The sequence below is a fragment of the Nestor notabilis genome, unplaced genomic scaffold (assembly GCF_000696875.1).
Source record: "Nestor notabilis isolate BGI_N333 unplaced genomic scaffold, ASM69687v1 scaffold330, whole genome shotgun sequence".
Classification (NCBI taxonomy): domain Eukaryota; kingdom Metazoa; phylum Chordata; class Aves; order Psittaciformes; family Psittacidae; genus Nestor; species Nestor notabilis.
The window spans coordinates 1-13,254 of record NW_009909478.1 but is presented as its reverse complement, the minus strand read 5'-3'; the positions used below and the strand labels follow the sequence as shown (position 1 = coordinate 13,254).

Genomic DNA, 13,254 nt, shown 5'->3' with positions numbered 1-13,254 from the left:
CTTTTTCTCTTTCTGTTTCAAAATGGGGGCGAGGGGAAAGCACGCAACTCCAAAATTAGTGCCTATGATGCTTGGAATACATTATGATTACTTTTGTACTTAGGTTTCCAGATGTTGGATTTTGTCCCAACTTTTAAAGACCTCTAATGTTTAACAGGATATATGCTGAGTATAGTCTTTAACAGAGTTTTCTTTCATAACTCTAGGATCTATGAGACAAGGTAACTTGGGAAAACACTGCAGATTCAGAGTTAAACCTACAGCCTTCTAGGAAAAAAAACCCCAAAACATTAAATGTGCAAGTTTGAACTGGAGCTGTGTTTGTTTGGGAAGACTATGGATAGGTATCAGAGCTGGCAGCAGAACTGTTTGAATGCCATCCTCCTTGTGCTGCTGTGGAGCAGCATTTCCCATGCCCAGAGGGACTGCACGGGTGCGGAGTGCCAGCCCCTGGACAACTGCATCGAGGACGTGCTGGAGCCTGGCGAGTGCTGTGCCACGTGCCTGCAGCTCGGCTGCACGTGTGAAGGCTACCAGTACTATGACTGTGTCAACGTGGGCTTCATCAACGGCAAGGTGCCTGAGGGGCAGTCTTACTTCGTGGACTTTGGAAGCACTGAGTGCTCATGCCCCAAGGGAGGAGGCAAGATCAGCTGCCAGTTCATGCTGTGCCCAGAGCTACCCCCCAACTGCATTGATGCGGTGGTGCCAGCAGATGGGTGTCCTCAGTGTGGGAGAATAGGCTGCCTCCACGAGGGCCAGAAGTATGTAGCGGGGCACACCTTCCACATGCCCCCCTGCAAGGTTTGCCATTGCCCGAATGCTGGTGGTGAGCTGATGTGCTACCAGCTTCCAGACTGTAACACGTTCGCCCTGAACACTGCAAGTCCAATAGATGCTGAAGATAATGAGCCTGAGAGGCACTATGACGATCCATACAGCTATGACCAGGAGGCACCAGAAGGAGACAACACCCAGGTGGAGTCTCCAAAAAAATACAGGAGTTACTCATCTCACCTAGAGCAAGAGAGCATCAGCCAGGAGCAGAATGAGGATTATGACTACCTACCAGCCAGCACTGCTCCTTCAGCTTTGGCTCCAGCAGACCTGGACACGGAGGACCCGGCTGTGCCGCCCACCACACCAGTGCCCAGGGCCCCCTCTGAAGTTCGCAGTGCCACAGAGAGAAGCGAGCGAAGGAGGGTGCCGCGCACCACTGCAGCATCCCTCCAGCAAGTGACACATAAGGAAACACCAGTGACCACCAGTGCTCCTCCAGAGCACACAAGAGCCACCACTGAGACACCCAAGCACCCGGAGGAATTGGAGAGAAGACCAAAGGGCAAGCAAGGAGACAAAGAGAAGCAAGCTCAAGAAAGAGCCCCTCACTCTAAAATGAAAAAGCATGCCAGAAAAGACGACCCAGGGAACAGCATGTATCTAGGCTTGAAAGAGGTGAATTTGACAGAGCCGAGTGCATCGAAATCTTCCCATGAGACACAGGAGGGAAATGCTTTCCCCAAGGTAAAGTTCAGCGCTACCACCTCTCCTCCTGTTGCTCTAAAGGAAGACCGTAGTCAGTCATCCCAAAAGCAGTCCCAGACGCTTTATCGTTACCATCCTGAGGAAGACGGGGATCCCAACTCTATTCACGCTAACCGCAGGTTACCAGAAGGTAAGAACTGCTTCCAGTGTAGATGCCTAGAGAACATTTACTCATAATAATGTTGGTGCATATCCACTGTTCTTTTCTCCTTATTGCTCCACATGGGCATGAAAGCAGTTACCTTCTTTGATCTCTGTCAGAAGATGGTTTGTGTTTCGTTTGACATAATAGATTCCATTTCACTATTGCCTGCCTTGCTTTGATTTCACAGACCGTGGATGGTGTTTTCTGGTATTTGAACTTTATTTCAGATGATGATTTGTTGAACTCCGACCTTTTCCTTCCATTACTTGCTTTTGATTTCTAATGTGATGTTGGAGAAAGATCTTACTCTACACACCAGGATTTAATCAGTTATTTGCTTGGATCCTCTCGTTACCACTTGAATGTAATGACATTTGTAGCTTTTGTCTTTTGCTGGGGAGGAAGTGGAACATTGTGATTCCACTACAAAAATGTTGACAGCACTTGTAATAGTTATCCCATGGTTGAAAGGCTGTCTAAGCTGCTTAGTACAGGAACTTGACAGATACACTCAAATACCCCTGAGGAGTAGTAGGGAGAAAAGGACTGCCTCTCGCCTTCTGTTTTTTGGGGGCTGGAAGTTTATGATGTTTATGATAACTGTCGCAAGTGTACGTATTTCCTCTGTGCCTCTGGATTCCTCTTGACATCTGCAGTGGATGTTGATTATATGTTTTATGCAATGCTCATTACTGTAATGAATGCAAACTACATCGCTAGAAATTAGCACGTATGCAGCTCATATTTCCAATTCATTTTTCATCAAATCAAGAGTAATATCTCCTTTTTCAAGATGTGACACAAAATGGTCTCCTGAGACTCAAATGTATAATGCTTATAGTCTGAATAGAGAATACCGATTACTCTCTAGACAGTGACACTTCTTCCCACATTATCTAGGTGGCTCTTTGACATCTTGAGCTGCCTAGTCCATCTACTCAAGAAGCTTAAGGGAGATAGGAGGAGAGCAGATTTGGAGCTGGGACTCTAGGTCCAACACAAACAGCAACTCGTTGGGATGGTGGCCTTTTTCTGTCACTTCCACTTCTGTTTTTGTTGTAAATGTTTACTTCACGGTTAGTGAGGTGACTTGACTTCTGGATTTCACCAAAATGATGCTCTACAAACCGGTCCTGCCTGAAGAACCTCACACACACCATCCAGAGGGATGCCATTAGGAAGTGTAGATGTTCAAAAGTGATTTAATAGATAGTTCATGTGCTCCAAGCCTTACCTTTGTGCTACCTTCTCTTCACAGGTGCCTATTATATTTTACTTCTAGCTCCTTCTGTTATGTGAAAGGTGAACCAAACAGGGGTGAAGAGCTGATTATCCTGGGCGAGTAGTGAACTGATTCCAGCATTCCAGTTTGTGTAACATGAATAAAAGGATCTATCTGTAACCTTCATCTGCCCAGTGCAAATGCAAGTGGCAAAAAGCATCTGCCTACGTGGTGCACAGAGTTAATTTGCAGTATTACTGTGCAGCTGAAGCACAAAGCTCTTCCCTTACATTTGTTCCAGAGGCACTCGGACACACTTTAGTGGCTGTGGGATCATTCTAGTTTGGTGGGCTTTTGTAGTAATTCTCCAGAATTAAGAAAACTGTCCAATGCCAGGTTGGACACAGGGGCTTGGAGCAACCTGCTCTAGTGGAAGGTGTCCCTGCCCGTGGCAGAGGGTTGGAACTGGGTGAGCTTTAAGGTCCCTTCAACCCAAACCAGTCTGGGGTTCTGTGATTCTATGAAAAGTATAGAAGGCTTCTACAGAAATTCACTAGAAGTTGAGCCCAAGCTAGATGGATATTGCATTTGTTCTTCCTATTAGTTGTATCCTGGCACAAGAACTCAACTGTGGCTGGATCCCTGATGCCTTTGGTTAAAAACTTGGCTACATTACTTATATTTTATATATCTCACTTTGATTTTATATGTAGCTGAGTTTTCATCTCCCAAATCTCTGATGGCTCATATGTAATCTAATGGTGGAAACAATGTGGAGGACTTTGGTGCTTAGGAAAGGTTAATTTTGTGTTTTGATTCTCTTTCTCATTTTGCGCTTTGCTTTCCCCTGTGTTCCAGTATGACCCACACTGGTTCCCTTCCTACTGAGCCCTGGTCTGGTCCCTGGGAGAGGCTGTGTCCTGGTGAGGCCCCCCTGGGGACAGCAGTAACTGCATCTGACAAGCTGCTGCTGTTAGACACAAGCATGTACAACAAGGTGTTACATTGCACTGTGTTTTGCATCAGCCATTTCAGATGATCCATTTAGCATCTTCACTTGTAGACTCCAGTGAGGTGCCATTTGTCTGGGGCCATTTTTTCCCCTCTCCTTATTTGGCTGCTCTGAGCTTTTTTGGAACCATCCGTTTTCATGGAATTCCAGCCTTGTTTGGATTGGAAGGGACCTTAAAGCTCATTCAGTTCCGACCTGTGACACCTTCCACTAGAGCAGGTTGCTCCAAGCCCCTGTGTCCAACCTGGCCTTGAACACTGCCAGGGCTGGGGCAGCCACAGCTTCTCTGGGCACCCTCCCTCCAGGGGAGCCAAGGTCTCAGCACCCTCATGGTGATTCTCTAGATGCTGTGTGGGACCAGGCTCTCTCTGGGGCAGCAGCTGCACTCACAGCCCCAGGGAGATGCTGCCATCACAGAAATGGGCTCTGTTGCAAACCCACTGGTAAGAGGGTGACTTTGGGGAGTTCACAAGGTGGGAAGCACACCACCAGCTCTGCAGGACTGGGTGATCCTAGTGGATTCTTTCCGGCTTCTGACAGGGATGGCTGCGGCTACGGGGGGTTTCCAGCACCCTGTGCTCGGTGCCAACCCGTAGCACTCCCTGCAGGAGAAACGCTGGGCTTGTACTCCATGTGTGAGTGCAGTTGTCATAGATCCTGAATACATGTTGAAGAGCAACTTTCTTCAGGAACATACAGATCTATTGCAGTTTCTGTGGCAAATGGTAATTGCTCCATTCCTAAAGGAGCTGTAAGTGTAAAGTAGATGTACTTACTCTGCTGAGAAAGTATAAATTAAGTACTTTCACCAAGGGAAGGGTTCAGATTGATGGAGAATACCCTCTTTATACAGTCTCTTTCCAAACATTGATCTTATCCTGTCACTTACTGCAAGAGCAGCAAACACAGGGAGTTTAAGTTTCCGTATTTCCTTATCCTGAAAATGCCCTGAACAGGGCAGGGGTTGGATAAAACATATTTAAAGATCTTGCTGTCAAATTTTGTTATGATTTTCCCACTTTTTTCCCATTTCCCTGTGCTCTGCCAGTTGAGTGCTGTTTCCTGGATCTATGTAAGTCAGGTAGAAAAGAGCCTTGTTGTGAATGGGTTATGATTTGCATTCTGGGTTTGGCAGGCTGGATAGGAATTTGTGTCTAGCTTGGAAGCTTTGTGTTTCAGAATGGAGGTATTTTTCCACTTAAAACAACCCCCAGTTGTGGATGAATTTATCGTGGTTGTTTTTAGAGATAAGGATAATTGCTCTCCAACTGCTCTCACCAGTTTGCAAGCTGAGAACAGTGAATGTGAGTGGCTTTTATGGTGTGTGAATGCTGATCAGGTAGAAGGTAGTAGGAGGCTCTCTAACTTGTAAGGATGTATTCGAGGTTTCAGACAGCCCATCTACTGCGTAATTGCTAATATTGAGGCTCATGAAGAAAGATGACCTTGAATTTCTGAACTGAGGACAATCAGGAAATGAGATCCATTAAGCAGACCTGCAGTGAGGTCTTCCCTGAGCACACCAACCCTTCATCCCTCCTTTTGCCACCATAACATTGCTGTAGGTGGGAGGATGCTGTGTATGGTGCCTCAGAAACACAAGCTATTTGCAATTACGCTGTATTTTTTGGTATCAGGTGAAGTGTTCTTTCACATCTCCTTAAATTGCCTCAGGCTCAATTCTACTTTGTCTACTTTGTCCCAGTTCTCTCTGCAACAGAAAGCAATCAGCTTTGAGCCCTCTAACTAGGATAAGGTAAGGAATAAAAATAAACCTTGGGAGAGTGGGGTGTGGAGAGAAAAGCCTCTGGGCCCACAAGTGTGAATTGGCATGAATTCCAGCCCCAGGGGACTGTGCTCAGTTGTTTCTTTGGTAGTTAAAGTTCTGAGATAGTAAGATTATAGAGGAAGATAGTGTGGATGGAGATAAGGCAGGCTGAGATAAAGGAAGACTAAAATACTGTAAAATTAAGAAGAGTTTTAAGAGAGAACTGCAAAATAGATGTCTCTGTTGTGCCAACAATGGCATTCAGACCTGACTAGGTAGCTGGATGCTAGTTTAGGAGGAGAAAATGCAACCTTAAAGCATAAGTAGGGGCTGAAGCTGGATAGCAAGATGAAGGGAACCACTTGGGATGGGATGGCCCTCTTGGCATTTTCTGTTTAAAGACCACCAGTAATTTCAAGCGTGTGTGCACTAAACACTGCCTGTGGCGTGAGTCTGTGGGCAAAGGGTGCAAGGAAAAACAAAGCCTGCCCCAAGGACACACTTAATTGTTTGCAGGCTCTGAAATAAACAGTAGCCAAAAGCAGCAAATCTCCAGGCACTGGAGATCTTCACATGGAAGAGGGGAGGTATGAGGGGCACAAGTTACTGCTGGAGAGATTCTGACTGGACACAAAAGGAAAGTTTTCACCGTGAGAACAACCAGCCACTGCAATAATCTCCTCAGGGAAGTGGTGGATTTCCCAATGTTGGATGCTTTAGGATTCAGCTGGTCAGGGTGCTGGCACATCTAGTCTAGACAATGATCCTTGAGGTCCTTTCCAACCTGGGATTCCCTGATTCTGTAATTCCCTGGACTGTCAGGTGTGGCCTGGCTTTCCGTTTCCACAGCTCTTGCTTTCAGCGCAAGCAGCATTAGGCCTGTAGTCCCACTTGAGGAATTCGAGCAGTATCAGGAGGGCTGATGCATCCTGCCCTCCTGGGCATGCAGCTGAACTGTAGGCACCCAGCCTCACCCTGCCTAGGAGCATGCCTGTGGGGTCAGTGGTCATGGGTTGGTGTTTGTGTCTAGCTGGTCTTTCTGGACGTGTTGCTGCATGACTGCTGCTTGCCTGGTTGTGTTTTGGGAGTTGTGTTTAGGTCAGAACACTGCTGCTGCTGTTGTTCCATCTGGCTTCAGGTCACTGAGCCTCTCACAGCTGCGGACACTGAACATAGAGCATTGTTCTTCCTTTGCAAGAATCCCCCTGGTGACCCAAGCCCTCCTCAACTGCAGACCTTCCATTCATCACGTGCATCTCCTCGCTAAAATGGAGATACTAACCAAAGGTAATGAATATCTTTATAATTACAAAAAACATGCTTTTGTGTCAGGCTTTTGTGGTGCTGGTTTGGTCCTTAGTTCTTACAAAGTATTTTAAGAGGTAGCTGTATACTGAACCAGGAGCTCATGATCTTGAGCTAGAGAAAATAGTTCAGATGATCTTTTCTTAGTGATGTGAAGATCTGTGAAGAGGTGCAAGCACCAGTCTGGTGGGCAAAGCACCAAGGTTCAGTGCCGTGCTTTACTGCATTACCTGCTGTAGACAGATGTGGGCAGGTTTAGGCCAGGCTGGATGTGGTTCTGACCAACCTGATCTAGCTGAAGGTGTCATTGCTCATTGCAGGGGGATTGGACTAGATGAGCTTTGAAAGTCCCATCCAATCCAAAGCAGTCTGTGATTCTATGAATTCAGACCTCAAGGCCTTTTCTCTTTAAACCCCAGTACCCACCAATCCAGTAACTAGAGCTGTTTGAGAAACTGGCTCCCTGTCTTCTTGAGTTACCCATACAATGAAGATAATGGCTCCTCACTTCAGTGTGATCTTAGGGATAAGGCTGTGAATCCCTGGGGACCACAGCAAGCAGGTACAATGTGCAGTACAGGGTGGGAGGCACATGCATGTTCCTTCAGATCTAGCTAGTTACACCTTCAGTTAACACTCTCTAAAGAGCAAGGTGTTTTTCCCAGCTCCTGGTGCAATGATGTGGTGTAGTCAGACTTCCCATCACTGATAGTGCATTTATACACAACTCTTCCACTGCAGCACAGGGACTGGTACTCAGGCAGTTGGCTGGAGCAGTGTTTTATAATGAAATTCATTGTGTTAAGTGTTGGCACCAAGGGGAGGTGCAGAGAAGGTTTGAAGAGAAAGTGAAGCAGGATGAAGCAGGGGAATGTAGGTGGGCAATATGGTATCCATGTCCCATTCTGCCCTGGAGGAGCACAGCGCTGCTGGGACAAGCCCCAAAGGCAGCGTCTGTGTGGGACTGGTCTTGCATGGTGGCACTGCACACAGGCTAGGGCTTTCAGATGTTCATGGCATTTAATTACCAAGAGAGTTCAAATCTTATATGTTGAAATAAGTTCTACTGGAGTTGAGAACCTAACGTATGGTGGCATCAATATATGTTTGGAATCCCATCCCGTGTACCTGTTGTATAGAGATAAACATCACCGTTTGTGAAAAGTTAACTCCATCTATGGCTTGCAACAAGAACATTTGATCTCAGTTATGAAATTAAAACATGCTGGAGACAAACTGTGGAAATAAGATGGGAGTTTTCTTGTACAAATGAATGAAGCACTTGAAAAGCTAAGGCTGCCAGGTTTCCTGAGGGGACTGCATTTGCTGGCTATTTATAGCATGTATCTGAGAGTATTTTTGGGTTTGTTTGCATGATTGATACTTCTTCAGAAGGCAGAATTGAAATGAGAGTTCTTTGCAGCGGTGTTTGTAGTATTCTAATCGATCACTGAGGAATTAAAAATGACCCTGAATACAGTTCCTTGTTAGAGAAAGGCAAATATAAGTACTGTGTGATTCAAATTTGGTGAGACAATAACCTTTTGAACAGTTTCAGATATGTAGGCCAAACAGACGTAGCTTTCTAGCATCTGCTTACTCATGAAAGGATTTGTAATTTCATTACCCTGGGCCTCACAGCGAGCAATCTCTCCTACCTCTTAGGGATTCTTAGGTAACAAGCCAGCAGTAATTGGAATTTCATAAAGATCTCCTTATGTGTGAGCAGGTTTTATGTTTTACTGACTATTACCAGTCTGCCTGTGCTGTGCCTGAGATAGCCAATTCTCTTCCAAAGCTACCAAAAAGTCCTAAACTGCCATCCCAAAGCAGTGGTGGTGTGGGCACTAAGCCAGACCCTGAGAGGGATAGGGGAAAAAAGGAATTGTGCTATCTTCAGGAGTAGCAAACCTCCGCTGGAGGGTTTTTCCTTTCCTGCCTTGCCTGGGGGCCAGGGAGCTGCATCCCTGTGTATGATACGCATCTCAAAAGCAATTAACATCTTCAAAGGGAACCTCGTAGCCATACTGCTGCCATTCACAGGGCAAGTTGTTGATTGCATCTCCAGTGACTGGTACTGCACAGGAACAGGTTTGTACACAGTGTTGTACCCCTTTCCACGGGGGTTATGTGGTGAATTGGGCACATGAGTATGTCTCAAGTAAGGTAAGTGCTTTGGATAAGCTTTATTTTGTATGACGTCACTATGTAGAAATCTCATTGCAAGAAGAATAATTTGCACCTTCTCTCCTGTGTTAGCCATCTGTGCTGCACCGTTACCTCCCCTCTGTTTTTTGGCTGTCACTGGCCCTCATTGTGGATTTCCCCCCTCCTGGTCTGACGCTGTCTCGTCTTGCCTCCCCATAGCCCTTGAGAAGCCATGTCATGTGGCTTTGCAATTGAGGAGTTGTTTCCTTCCACCTGAAGCAGCACTCTGGGGCATGCTGGTAGCTGCCGGCTGCACTGGAGTGGCAGCCCCTGGTTGCTGCAGTGGCTGCAGCCCTGCCTGGGGGCTTGGTGAACTAGCACAGGGACTTTGCAACCTGGTGCTGGCCACCAGACACTGTGGACTGGTAGAGAAACTCTCCTGAGAGAGCTGCAGGAGTAAGACTTGCCTCCAGTGGTGTTAGGGAAGTCACCAGGTTAACGAAACCCATATAAACTGTGCTCAGACAAGTGCTCAGTACGGGATCATTAATGAGCACTGCTGAAAAGGGGCAGAAGAGTACCAGATGGGGAAAAACGTCATGGCCATGGATAGTCCAAGAAATACATAGCCCAAGAAATTCTAAGCTAATTTTACATGGTATGTTCTGGTCTTAGTATGTCACTGAGATGTTTTGGTGTATTTCTTTGAGTCATAACCTTGATAGCACCATGTGAGGGCTGCAGTCTGGCATGAAGCTGTAATAGCACTCACCTCCTTATATTCACTGTGAGCAGCAACATCAGCTGGGTTTGGAGCAGGGGAGCTGGAGTTTGACTTGAGCTGACTCATATGCAGGGAGCAGAATTGAGAAGAAAATGAATGAGCTCTTGCAGCAAGAACATCTGGCTATACTTCAGTTTCCTTTTCTTCTCACCTCTCACTATTTATATGTTAGTTTCTGTCTGAGGTTTGAAAGACATTGTATGTGCTACTTACTGGAAGCATTTTCTGAGCACAAGTTAAATTGTTTAATATTACAGAGTTATACATCTTGTATAAAGTGAAGCATCAGAAGTGTTTCTTTTGTTTTTATGTTCTGATTGAGACATCCTACAGGGATGTAGGAAACAATTATATTTTGCTGTCAGTAGTTTGTAACATAGAATTTATTATACTGAATACCAGATCTACAGCCTGCCACTAGCACATGGCACATGCCGTGACGTTCCAGAAACACAAACCTTGCTCCAGTGCGGAACAGAATTTCCTGCAAACACTGAACTGAAAAGCACATCGTCTTCTGCAGCTGGGTGGCGAAAGTGGAGAGCCTTGGCTAGCTTTGGTACTGAAAACATACCTTTTGAATGAAAATAGAGCTTACTGTACATGATGGTCACTTCTTTGGACTCTTTCCATAAAGAACTCTTTTGCACTGAACAAGCAGAATGGGAAACTTTGAGCTTGTTCAATGGTGTTTAAGGAGTCTTCTTTATTTTTTCTTTAATAATGAATCTGAGAAATCACTAGGAGGAGGACTTCCAGATAAGAGTATTAAGTCAATCCATTGGCTGCTTGGTGGCATGGAAAGCCTTACACCCACCCAACACCTATGCCAAACGCTGTCAGTATTTGGCCATCAAGCCTTCATTTGATGGCTGTTTCTCTCTAAAGATCAAGTAGACCCAATTGTAATTCTTCAGCTACTTCTATAAAAACTTCTATAAAAACTTCTATGGCCTATATGCAGCCGAAGATTAGTATAGTTCTCCCTCTTATCTAAGAATTCTTCCTCTGCAGTGTGCATTGATTTTCCTGTTGTTGGAATTGCCTTGCATGAAACTACTCATAGCTTTAATTTCCAAATTCAGAACTGCAGCTTTCTAGCCAAATAATTTTGTAAGAGATTTACTCTGAGGGACTGTTTTCATTGATGATAACATGCACTTAAGTAATGTCTCGAGTTTTAATGATAAAATTTGTACTTTTGCTGGTTCTGGATCAAAGTTGATAAGCTCTGCCTTAACTCATGCCTTAACCCAGCCATTGCTGACGCATACTGTAAGTTTCTTTTGATTTGAAAGCAAAAGAAACTTACAGTATGCATCAGCAATGGCTGGGTTTGACATTAGAATGTTGCATAGATGTTTGAACCAGCTTGGACTGACTGCAGTCACAAGCAACTTGTGTTTTTCTTGTATCTCTGTGTGAGGTGGAAGATAAGTATGGAGACTTCCCCAGATCTTGTGTGCTGGTCTCGGAGATTTTCAGTTGTTTCATTAAACTAATGAATGTGCTTTACATATGTCCTTGAAGAATGGACTTTTGCCTTGCTTGGCCTCTGGCCCTGGGAAGCAACATTCCTGATGGTGCCTGCACTACTTCTTCTTTGTTCTTGGCCTCAGGGACAAGAGGAACAGGTTTGTACTGTTGTGAGAATCTGTTGTGGGACAGGCAGGGACTCTCACTCCCTGAGTATTAGGTGAAACTAGCCAAATGAGAAAAGTTATACTCCTGGTGTTCTTATGCTTGATGAATGTAACCAACCAGTTAAAATGGATAGGAGCTTGTGGAGTCAACCAGTTAGAGTGTGAATAATTTGGTATGCTGAAAAATTCTGTATGTGGCAGAGGCCAGCATGGGCTTAGTATTTATACTCACACTCCTGTGCTAAGGTTAGATGGGTCTAACGCTTTGGGGCTGAAGCTAAGCATCCTTTATCCTTCAGTCCTGAGTCCCCATTCTCACTTTGGTGAGTGCTGGCCCTGCAGAATGCCAGGGCAGCTGGGCAGAGCAAGCAGCTCCTGTGTGAGGAAACATCAGGAAACAAAGGTGGATGCTTCGTCAGCACTGCTGTTTGTCTGCACTTCTTCAAACCATCTGACCTTTATTAAGTGATACTAAAGTCCTGTTTTGGAGTGGGGAGCAGCTTTACATAGTCTTGGAATCTGACCCTGATATTTCAAGGGGTTGCTCACTGATACTCAGCTTTTTGATGGACTCAGTAACATTTCTTCAAAAGAAGACTTTGAAGGTCAAATCCTGTCGCTGCCATGCTAACACCATTTTTTTCAGTAAGGAATACGCTCATTTTAGCTGTATTGCTGCTTCCTGTAGCATTTTAAAGTGGTGAAGGACAACTGTTAAGCATTAGAAATCCTAAAAATCAAATTCTATCCCTGAGAAAGAACTCCTTACCTCTCCCATGAACATACAGCAGTTGGTCTCTCCTCACATGCCTTTCTTTGCAGTCACAAAGAACTTGTATGTTACATTTTTCAGGCAGACTCAAATTCCTTTCCCAGATCTTTGAGTTACAGTAAACAAAACCCTTGTAAACCCCATGATCATTATACAAATACATTATGATACCCATTTGTCTTTTTGTTTGTAAATTCCACAAATTGAATGTCCGGATGATGGATATTTATGGAGATGCAGTTGATAGCAGTGACTGAGCCCACAGCACAGCATGGTGCTGAGTGCCTCCTCCCATGGCAGGCAGGAAAGGGCTTGATGCAACTGGTCCAGTATCACAAACCGCAGTCCTGCAGGAAAAAGAGCTGGTGCTGATCCATGAATGTGCTTCCCCCACCCATCCCTGCAGAACAGAACTCAGATCCACATTGTTTTGTTTCAGATAGGACACAGAAAAGTCCATTCTCCCAGAGGGAGTTAATCCTGCACCTGACCATAAGTATGGATGTGTACTTACAGCCAACACTGATATACAGATTGTGTGTTACTCTGTTGGGTATCAAATACCTTACAAAAGGTGCTAAGTAACTTTCAGCTGTGTGCTGGGGACCTGGAAAGTGACTTTATCTTGTTTGCCCTTTTCTTACTCCTTGGTAGCAAGACTTGGTTACTAACTTTAAAACTGCTGAGAAACTTTTAAGTACTTGTGTACTTATAAACCCACCTCCATCTGACACTAAAATACTTCCTATCATTCTGTGATTCAGTCTGTCAAGGAGGGGAGAGTTCAGTCTTGCAGTAGTGATGGCCATTGGAAAGAGAAGTTTTGTAAGCAGGAGTTTATAAGTGGCAAAATTACTCCAGAGGCTTGCATGGTGCACTAGTCCATGGGACCTGGTGAAATCCATCCACG

The 13,254-nt window shown here is 45.1% G+C and overlaps 1 protein-coding gene across 1 annotated transcript; it reads left to right on the top strand.

Annotated features, from left to right (window-relative positions):
• Positions 1-294: 294 nt before the first annotated feature.
• LOC104401530 (fibulin-2-like) lies at positions 295-1,675 on the top strand (the record flags this gene model as incomplete). Its single annotated transcript, XM_010012845.1, has 1 exon — positions 295-1,675. A coding segment is annotated over exon 1 (1,381 nt), but the record flags the coding sequence as incomplete, so codon positions are not given.
• Positions 1,676-13,254: the final 11,579 nt, after the last annotated feature.